This window comes from Etheostoma cragini, chromosome 17 (genome assembly GCF_013103735.1).
Source record: "Etheostoma cragini isolate CJK2018 chromosome 17, CSU_Ecrag_1.0, whole genome shotgun sequence".
In the NCBI taxonomy this organism is placed as follows: domain Eukaryota; kingdom Metazoa; phylum Chordata; class Actinopteri; order Perciformes; family Percidae; genus Etheostoma; species Etheostoma cragini.
In genome coordinates, this window is record NC_048423.1 from 20539906 (window position 1) to 20551067 (window position 11162).

The 11162-nt window shown below is 37.3% G+C and overlaps 1 protein-coding gene across 1 annotated transcript in view; it reads right to left on the minus strand.

Moving 5' to 3' along the window:
* Nucleotides 1–1820: 1820 nt before the first annotated feature.
* slc1a4 (solute carrier family 1 member 4) overlaps nucleotides 1821–11162 on the minus strand; it is a 20998-nt gene continuing 11656 nt past the window's right edge. The window contains exons 4-8 of the mRNA XM_034899262.1: nucleotides 8105–8271; nucleotides 7339–7572; nucleotides 4630–4824; nucleotides 3594–3728; nucleotides 1821–2161 (exon numbers count right to left, since the gene is read on the minus strand). Coding sequence (XP_034755153.1) covers nucleotides 1918–2161; nucleotides 3594–3728; nucleotides 4630–4824; nucleotides 7339–7572; nucleotides 8105–8271 — 975 coding nt within the window. The 3' untranslated portion in view covers nucleotides 1821–1917. The remainder of the gene's footprint in view (nucleotides 2162–3593; nucleotides 3729–4629; nucleotides 4825–7338; nucleotides 7573–8104; nucleotides 8272–11162) is intronic.

The following is an 11162-nucleotide window of genomic DNA, read 5'->3' on the forward strand; positions in this document are numbered from 1 at the left end:
CACTTTAAAAAATAGCCATGATAATGGCAATGCCCAATGTTCCCTTTTATAATGATATAGCAACAAAGGCAGGACTAATCATTTATCACACAGACTGAATTAAAAACAGTCAATGTTTTGGTGAAAAGCCAGGACCTGTAACATGAACTGATCACTTTAGTTTTTAAAACGAATAAAATACAGATACTAACACACATCCTATAACTTCCAAGCTACTAAGAAATGACACTCTAAAATCCAAGGATGGATTCACAAAATCATGAGACAGTATACAGTATTATATGAAGTCATCATGGATTTGGATCCAGTACTTGTGTGTTGTATCATTTGATGAAGCTTTGATTATTGAGTGAATTCCTCATAAACTACTGACTTTACTAACAACCTACAGTGAATACATTTTCTTCAATAAATGGGAGACAGGAGTGTTTTCATGATGTGCATTTCTTTTCTGTTTTGCCTGGGAGCTAATGTTTTCTTCCATACTTCAATCTTTTCATACTATATGTTTAGTTTGTTACAATTTTTAGCTAACTCGAAAATCAGGTCAGCTAACCACGACATAGCCTTGACAACACTTCATTTATTAGCTAAGCAAACATTAGCTAAAAATTTGATTATTAATCATAGCTAACTTATATGTTACCATAGCGTTAGCTAGCAAAGAAAGCCCAAAACAAACTAGCTTATTTTGACTCCATGGAAACGTATTTCTCAAAAGCAATTAGCAACAAATATACTAGCTATGTTTATAAATAAATCATATTGGTAATGTATTGTTAGAAAGGATTTTTTAACAAATAGATAAGAAAGATGCCAACACAGACATTTGAACAGCTGACTCGCCTAATTCAAAAACTGCATTTTGCAACTTTTGAGAGCTAGCTAGCTAGCTGAGACAGCTGGCTGTTCAGTGTGTAGCCATTGTTAGCACACAGACTCAAGGAACAACTTGTAAAGCAACTATTAACTGCTGTCATTACAAAATTGGAGGAGCGTACTTGGAAAATGTCAGCTGGGACACAAAGGCAGGTTAAGTTGTTAATAAGATGTATCTTATCATGTTTGAGTTGGATTTTTGTGAATTCTTTTTCCATGGTTATGTAAATAATCCCAATGTTCTGTTTACTCAAGCATGAATAGGATGTGTCAGGGTAGCACGTATTCAATGGGTTTTCAGGCCACCATGCAATGCAAACACTATTTCAAATGGTCCAATGTTCAAAATGTCTTACCGTACTAGGCCAGTGTGTCATTGGATAAACATATTTCATGAGGCCAAATTCAAACTGGACTCAAACTGTCATTTGAAAGGTTAATGGTGATGGTCAGCAACTGCCTAAAAGCCTTGCCACACCTGGTAAACCTCTCTTTAAATGATACAAAAACTTTAACACTGGGACCTAATATTTTTAAGCTAAAAATGTAAAACAAATAAAACTAAACAAATAAAATGCAATTACATAACAGAACGGCTTTTTGAACAGGTAATTCAGTTATAATAAATCATACGTGAGACATGTTGACTTGTCAGCATTTGGCAAGTTGTTAGTGCTCTATAGTAAAAGCTGATCGTTCTATTTGCTGTCTGAAGATAAAAACAAGTAAATGCACATGAAGATGCTCCAATGTAAAAAGTATGGCCATGAGCATCTCATACCGTACAATCGACAAATCAACATGTATGGGAATGTTTTACGAATCCCACTTATTGAGAACATGTGCCAACGGCCGCACTAGATACAGTGAGTCTGTCAATGCTCTATGCAGACTGCTACTATGGCACTTTGTTTTTCCTCAAATGAGAAACCATCGGGACCTTTTTTTTAATGGATACTGAGTCAGAATGGTGTCCGGTCAGCAGCAACATCAGAAGTATTGATAGGTCAGGGGGCAAGAGAAAAAGTCTGGCTTAGTTCACAGGACTGACTCAATGGCTTCAGGCATGGCTTTGGTTTGGTGAATGATGTACGGCGAGTTCTCCTCCTCCGCCTGGACTTTGGCCACCACCTCCACCAGGACCTCCGCCAGTTCCCCTTCCTCCTGCGGCTGCTGCTGCTGCTGCTCCTTGTGCTTCTTCATCTCCTTCTGGTTGATGTGGTGGAGGATTCCTGCACCCAGAGCATCGCCCTCCACGTTTACCACCGTGGTGGTACGATCCCTGTACGCAAAGGGGACAGAAGAGACAGGCGGCTGAGATTGGTCTACTTTGTATCAAACATGTAAATGTAAATGACATGACATGGTTAAAATCAGTTCTGAACTTAAGAATTACCTTTATGCTTATCTTTCACATGGTATAATCATTAGGAGTAAACCAACCACTACCATGGATCATCTTAGTGTTTCTATAGGGTTGTGGTTTCAGTTGTGCTTTTTGCTTTTTATTTTGTTCGTTCACTGTTAACTGTCTTTGCTGCAGTCTAGTTCTTTTTTGGTTACCAGGTTCTATTCTTGTAAATGTGCTGTATTTAATATAGCGCTTTTCTAGTCTTAACGACTACTCCAAGCGCTTTTACATCATACAGGATACATTCACCATTCACACACATTCATACACTGTGGCCGAGGCTGCCGTACAAGGTGCTACCTGCTCATCAGATACACACTCACACACATTCACACTCCGATGCACAGCACCGGGGGCAACTCGGGGTTCAGTGTCTTGCCCAAGGACACTTCGACATGGGACTGCAGGGCAAGGGATCGAACCACCAACCTTCTGATTGGCAGGCAACCGCTCTACCACAGCTCTTCCTGTCCAGTTGTGTTCCTTATGGTTTCTTGCTCTTTTCAGTTTTCAGTGTAATCAATTTTTTTGGGATCTCGGTGTCCAGTTTTTACCTCACTGCTTTTTTGTTTTAAGCTGCAGCTTTAAAGCTTTTTTAATTTATTAAACCTTTAAAATCTTCCTGCTGCCTTCTCGCTTCAAGCCTAGTATTAAACAAGCAGCATTTTCTCATAACAACAACTAAAGGAAAGGGCTGAAAAGAGCATTACTTACTCCTTATCAGCGGACCTTGAATTGTCTTAAGATTTGGAACACATTTTTAAAAATGACAATAAAACTTAGAATGTCAACACACCACCACAAGCAGAAAAACAGGCCGCTTAATTCCATTGATTTTCCTTCTGGATTACTGCCGAAAACTAAAGAAATCCACAGATTTCATTTGGGTATGCTGTCATATCTTATCAGCCAGTAACAGTGCAAGAACTAGGACTTAAGCTCAAGACAGAGTGTCTTATCTTCATAGCTCAGAACAAAAAAGAAATCTGGCGAGACTTTTGAAAGCCAGACCTTTGCACCACCTGGGACCTGTCTTATGAAACGGATGCAAAGCATTTATGTATTTTTTGTTTAACCTGCTGATGTGTGTAAGTTTGCACTGCTACCACAAGACAATATTGCTAGAGGAAAATACAACCAACTTTGATTTTTTTCAAACTGTTCCCTTCATTTCCCTCTGTTGGCATGCCAGTTGGGGTCCATTTACACTCACTGTAACGTTGGCAAAGTGTGCAGACATGCTCAAACGCAGCTGTCTGTGTTTTCTAACATAAGTGTCATTGGGTTTACAGGCTTTACTCACACAATCCAGTCAACAGCTAGCATGAGGGACAGGTCGTTGGTCGGCAGGCCAATGGCCTCCAGGATAATAGCGATGGTAATGATGCCGCCGGCCGGGATGCCTGCTGCACCGACACTTGAGGCTGTGGCTGTCACCCTAGAAGTAATTATGAAATTATCATATGATCATATGACGAATATAGTTGGGCATCATTTTGATTTTAATAATTCTGATTCCAATTCCAATTCTTCCTTTCAATTCTGGTTCCTATCAATTCTCAAATCTTTGAGGGATGGAGTTGAATGGGGTTACATGCAAAATTTTATTTTGATTCAATGGTAGTTTATATCCATGACTTTTCCACTTCCGGGATTTCTGAGGACTATGGTTAAATGCTCATCACATCTCTGCCCGGTAAATCCAGACAGCTAGCTAGACTATCTGTCCAATCAGAGTTTTCTGTAATATGACCAAAACAGCTTATGAATGTACACATGTTTTGCCAAAAACAAGTTCCTTCCAGAGGCTGTTTTGCAGAGGCACCGTTTCTCCATCCGGCACTTAGCACCTACCGAGATGAGTGTGAATTCTTTTACGAAATGCCAATCAAACAAAGCACGTCTTCCTTCATCTTGGAATGCTTTGTGAACTAACCAGACCTTCCACCGCATGCGTCGCTGTGGAGAAAGGTCTGGCAATACTAGATTAATTCAATGGTGATTTACAGTTTTACCGGACTATTTCAACTTAATTAAAGCCACACCTTAGCACCCCTTACTCCTTGGATGCAACACAATAAGTGCCTGGAAGTACGGTGGTTGCTATGGAAACCAAAACTTTGTAACTGATGATCAGATTCAAAACCAACATTTTCCAAACCATTCCTTTCAAATCATAATTGCTGAAACGGTTCCAAGTTGGAACCGGTTCTCAATACCCAATCCTTTTTAGTACTAGGCTACTACTAATACCAATGTAACAGAAGAACGAGAAGTTAACTTTAACAAAAATATGGATGAATTGTTGATTCTGGTGTGTTTTCATCTTCTGAACTCACAAGATGGTAAAGATCTGTCCAGCGTTCAGATCAACGTTGTTGAGCTGAGCGATAAAAACAGCAGCGATGCACTGGAATATGGCCGCCCCGTCCATGTTGACCGTGGCCCCGATGGGAAGGATAAAGCGGCTGATGCGTTTGTCCACACCATTGTTCTCCTCCACACATTTTATCATAGAGGGAAGAGTTGCTGAACTGAAAAAGACAGAGCCATATCATTATCATTATTATTAAGTTATAGAGATTGTTAGTAAAGAATGAATAATACTTATATTATTGTGATATTGATATGTCTCCAGAAAAAAAAAGTAATAAACGGGATTGTAGACCCACTAACCCACTAACTATCTCAAAAATACTTGAAAAGCTATTTGTTTTTTAATTTGATCAATAATAAATTCATGATATTTGGAAATCATACTATAAATACAGATGTTACAATAGTAATTGATAATGAAATAATTTAAACAGTCTATCAAAGAAAATGTCTGGGTGTTATACCTTAACCACAAACTGTGCTGGAAGCCCAACATTAAATATCTGTGCATGTGTATTGGTATATTAAGCAAAACTAGATAAATATTGAACCTAAATACACTGCATACTCTTTTCTGAACACTTATTTTACCATATATATTATATTGTTGGGAAAATACCTTTAAAAAGCAACTTACACATTTTTTGCGCATTGCAAAATAGAGCAATCTGGATAATTAATCCCGCCGGGTATAATGAGCACACTAATCATCTGTTGTTGAATTCACAATTGCTGAAATTTAGAGACATTGTTACATTCAAAACTGCACAATTTATGTTTAAGGTGAAGAAAATAATTGACCATGTAACATAAGTGCAATAATTATTGAAAGAGATGGGGGATATCATGTAAAAGGACAATAAATGTTCAAACAAACTCTTGAATTTGTGCAAATTGCAGTTAAAAGCATGTGTGTTTCAGTTTGTAGGGTGACCTTATGAAATGGACTGAACAATGATATCACACACAGCCATGAATATCATTCAGTTGAAAAATAGATTAAAGAAATCAATACATTGACCAATAAAGAAAGGAATAGACTGAAACATAGGAATGGAATTGTAATGTAACTGAATTTTTGGATATTGTTGTATAGCTGTAAGTTATTATTGTTATTATTGTAAAGATTGTATGCTGTGTTTGCATATCTATTTGTTTTGGAATAATATGATATTGTGAAGTAGGGGCAGGACCTAATAAGCTGCATGCTTTCGCCTGCTCCTTCACAAACTTTTCCTTTTTTATTTATTTTTTTGGTCTTTCGCAAATTCTGATTGTTTGTTTTAAATGTTTTTGTTTTGTTTTGTTTTGCAACGTTGTTGATTGTTTGAGATAAATAATAATAATAATAATAATAATAATAATAATAACAATAGTAATAGTTTACTTTATTGTTTTTGTTTTTTATTCATGTGAAATTAATACCAAACAGTTGTCTTACATTTTAGTTTCTTAACCTTTACCCCGGATCAATGGAAGCCATAAGAGTCTCTGTATTGCCCTAGCTGAATTAAGAGTTTGATATTTAAATCACAGGGTTAACGTTAACCCATCTGATTTATGTGTTAACATCATAACTATTTTTCGGTATGCTAGCTAAAGTTTTCAATCTCCCTCTGTATCAAAATTCTCCAGAAATGTCTTCACCCCTCACCCAAACTGATTTAGCAAAGGTTAGCTATGCATATTAGCTAGTTGTGTATATACTGTATGTTTCAGTTGTTTGGTCTGGTCTTAGTCTTGTCTCTGTCTTAACCCCTCAAAGTAATGGTAATGACATGGTCTTGGTTTAAGTTGTCAGGACTACTAACACTGCCCCTCAGATCTTAAACCGCTCATTGAAATGGTTGAGAAATGCAAACCTCTTTTATCCAGAAAGACAGCAGCTTCTCTGTTTACTTGTCTAAAGGCCAGTCTTGCCCAGTTGACTTGGTGACACCGCTGAAAGGTGGTATGTAGGTAGGTATGGTATGTATTACTACAGAGGCACGAGCAGAGCGGTACAGGCACATTTAAAGATCTCTGTCATGGCAGATGTGTAGCAATATCAGTCATGTGTCAAAAGTCGACGATGACTTGATGATGATGTCTGTATTTCCAGCTCTTGGAGCAAAATACTATGTATGCATTCACATTTTTGTCTACAAATTTACAAATCTATTTACGCGTTTACTGATTTGTCCACACATTTAAAAATCTATGTACGAATTTAAAGATTTGTCTACAAATTTACAAATCTATGTACGCATTTAAAGATTTGTGCACACATTTACAAATCTATGTACGCATTTAAAGATTTGTCCACACATTTACAAGTCTATTTACGCGTTTATAGATTTGTCCACACATTTACAAATCTATGTACACATTTACAGATTTGTCCACACATTTACAAATCTCGATACACTTGCAAATCTAATTTCAGACTTGAAGATTTCCTTTACATATGTACAACTCTCCACACACATTTGCAAATAGTTTTGCTACTTTATGACCCAACAGAAAACATTTTACTTGTTTTGTTACCTACTCCTATTTCACTGGGATGCACCCCAATAAAACTACTTTTATTTCACATTTCTTCCTGATTGTATCAATGAAATAGATTCTATCAATGACGCTTTTCCCATTTCAGTGTGGTTTATCTAGGACCATGTGATGTTAAAGTATACCTGGAACAGGTTGCAAAGGCAGTGGTGAAGGGCGTGATGAGGCCTGACAGGAAACTGAAGGGGTTCTTGCGTGTGAAGCCAAAGTAGATTAGTGGCAGGACGATGCCTCCGTGGATTATGTGGCCCAGGATTGAAGCAAATATGTATTTTCCCAGACTAGTAACTAGAAGAACCACATCTTCCATCTCCACAATCTTACTCCCCACCAGAAACATGATGCCAAAAGGGATGTACCTGAGAGACACGAGGTAAGGATTTATCAAGAAAGAAAATGTAGAAGGAAAGCAGTTTGAATGTGGGATTTTAACAGTAACAAACATTTAATCAAGTTTTTTAGAAATATGGGTTTCTTGTCCAGAATTAACATGGCTGGTTCTATACAAGTTTGTTCAGGTAAAATAAATTAATTGTATAGCATTTGAAAAAAAAAACAGTTTAGATGGTTCTAAACAGTATCCTGACTAAACTTTGATTTATACACGTCTGTGATCCAGTCAACATTCTCTGATCTTAACTATTGGTAAAAATAAATAATTTTTTAACAAAAAAAGCTATAATTTCACATAATTGAGATGTGAATTTGGTCAATTTGGTGTTAGTGGTGCATATAAATCAACAAATTGTTTTATAAAAGCAAAGAAAAAATTATCTTCAATTAATACCTGGAAGGACAACCAGTTCATGGCTGAAGAGAAGAAAATGCAAGGGTTAAACCATATGATCTTCCAATACCACTGTAATCCTATCTGCATTTAACTCTACTCACCACATGATCCAGGACACCAGCACCATGGTGGCCTCGTTGAAAGCGTTGAAGAAACGAATGAGTTCTTCTCCCTCATCTCCCAGCTTCCTCAACGCCACTCCAAACACCATGGCAAATAACACCAGACCTAGGATGTTCATGCCATCTGCTTCTGTACCAATAGGCACCTGCAACACAACGCAGAGTCAAACTGTAAGAGTCAGAACCAATGGTGGAATGTAACTAGGTAGATTTGAGGTACTTGTACTTTCCTTGAGTCTTTTCATACCGCTTTTCTCCTTCTGCTCTGCAACATTCATCTGACAGCTTTTGTTTATAAAATACAATGTTTTATTATAAATTAAACTACCCAACAACAAACAGGGCAAGTCTATTTGAAATTAGAAGATCATAAACAAATAATTGAAATAACTGTTTATATGTTTTTTTTAGTTTCTAAAATGTAGGTGTTTTCCCGTTGAGTACTTTTACTTTTAATTTTACTTTAATTTTCACTTTAAGTATATTTTCTTGAGTATACATACTTTACTTAAATATTTTTGCGGAGTATTGTTATAGTGTGGTATAATTTATTTTACTTAAGTGAAGGATCTGAATACTTCTTCCATCACTGGACCAAACAGTGAAGAGATTGTGGTAAATAAAAATGTGAAAAACTCTCTGGTTGGTTCAAATAAAAACATAAAAAAATGCAAAACGGGAAGACAATGTCTTACATTTAATATAACTATCATATCATTAGAAATACCATTAAACACATCTGCACTGGGAGCACTTAAAAACTGGCCACTTAGACGCTAAGACAGGTTACTTGAACAGGTAGATTGAAGGAAGATTTTACTTTAAAAAAAAACAATCAACCATCCTTGGGCTTACGACGGCGTTTAAAAAATAAATGTAAACAAGAGTCTACAGTCATAAAAGCTAACAGCTCTGTAATCTGTACTATACTGGCACAACGTCTTTGATCTAAGGTTAGCACTCTAATACCCTCACAATGACAATGCTAACATTTGCTCATTAGCACTAAACACAAAGTACATTTGAGGCTGATATTAGTATATTGCAGGTAATTTCATAATATAGTAATAAGACAAAGTTTTGGACAAAGCACATTTTTGAGCGGATGTAGCCCACCTGTCATAAAACATCCCCTGATTTATTATCTAATTTAAAATCAATGGTACCATTCTTTACTAATTAAGCATCACTCTGTATTGAAGACTTGCTTACTAGCAATTGAGGACATAAACTCATTATAATGTTTGCTGAGGTAATAAATAATATCCTATAGAAAAAAAGATAGAAACTGAGTTTTTTTAAAATTAGGGAGTTACCCCCTAAGGCGAATTAGATAGAATGCGGGTTCAAGGCACTTACGCATTGGCTTCACTTTTTATGCCTGGAAGATTTGTACATTATTATAATACAGTCTATGGCAGAAGCACTTACTGTAGCTTGGACTGGGACCTCATTTGTAGCCTTTCATCATGGAAGTTTGTCAAAACAATAGTGCTGATATATTCTGCAGTAGTTTATACTGCTACAGATTGTGCGTGCATGGGTGTATTGGTCCGAGAGCAGTTGAAGTATTCAGTGAACTGAATGATGAATAATAAATAAGGACAGGGACAAATCCTGAGTTCATCCCCTTCCGTTGTCAGCTTCATCCCCTGGCACTGGGGGTACTGTCCACAACGATCCACGACAGACAAATACCATGGGCCAATGCCAAGCTCAGATCCCCCAACTGTTCCCTGATACAGGGTCAGTGGGGGGAAGCCATAGCCACTGGAGACAAGTAGTTCAAGTTAGAAGGTACTTACTGTATGTTCACAATTTAGCAAATTAGATTATAAAAAAACCTCTGACCCATTGAAAAAAAAATGCCAGTCATAAAAGTTCTCTAAAAAATGTCAAAACTATAGTTTGTAGTTTCTGTCTCCCCCATAAGGAATGCTAAGTAATGACAACAAAACTGTCGCCGCATCCACATGACGAAAGCCCTCCGTGACCTAGGATTAAAAAAACATGATGGACTCTTCAGAAGAGGTAATTATCTTCACTTGATTGCCGGACAATAGCAGTTTCTGAACAAAGCCATACTGAGAAATAGAGTTTTGTCGAGCCGATAGTCTTAATTAGCTTTGTATTACGTTTTTCTTCAACAGTCTACGTATCATCGTCCATATGTTACTCTTTGTCTGATCTTCTGCCTTTCCTTCTGACAAACAACATCCACTACATGGAACAGGCCCTGTGCCAGGGTGTTTGTTCCCTGTTTAGACTGCCACATTAACTTAAATCTGTCATGGGGTGTTCGATTTGTTCACACATTTTAAAAAGATTTATTAAAAGCTTGTTTCTTGAAAAATTTTGGTTGTGTTGGTATTTGCGTTAGAACAAGGCAGTGAACCAGAGAAATAAAACATTGTCATTAAGTCACTGGAAATGCCACTGTAGCAAGCATCTCGCTATCACTTTCCACATTCATGTTTAGACATAAGCTACAAAAAGTAGAATGGAAGTGCAAAGAGTCGTTCCTATGGAGATGATACACTGTCTCGTCACATTGGTGTAACCTGGCAGGTTTCAGAATATTGCACCAGTAAAATTAAAAGAATTGCACATTTTAACCCGTTTCATCGTGACTCTTTGGTTTGAACTGGGCTTTAAGCCTCTGCAAAGAGTCAACTGGGAGATTGTCGGGCTCCTTTGATTGTAGCATTAAATATTTGTCTCTTGGGGGTCACGTCTACCCTTGTCCATTCACATTAAGCCCAATGCCAAACCATAACGCTAAATTGATTTACTAAAAATAAATGTGTTTTGTTAATAGTGAGAAATCTCCCAACAAGAAGGGGATAAACCAAATTTTAGAGCAGGGTCTTCAACCTGTTTTTAAGCCAAGGACCCCTTAACTGAGAGAGATGGATCAGGGACCCTCTACTTAGTAGAGGGTCCCTGATCCATCTCTCTCTCAGGGGTGCTCATTAGGTCGATCGCGATCTACCGGTCGATCGCCAAGGCGGTGGGGGTAGATCGCATGGCATTAAAA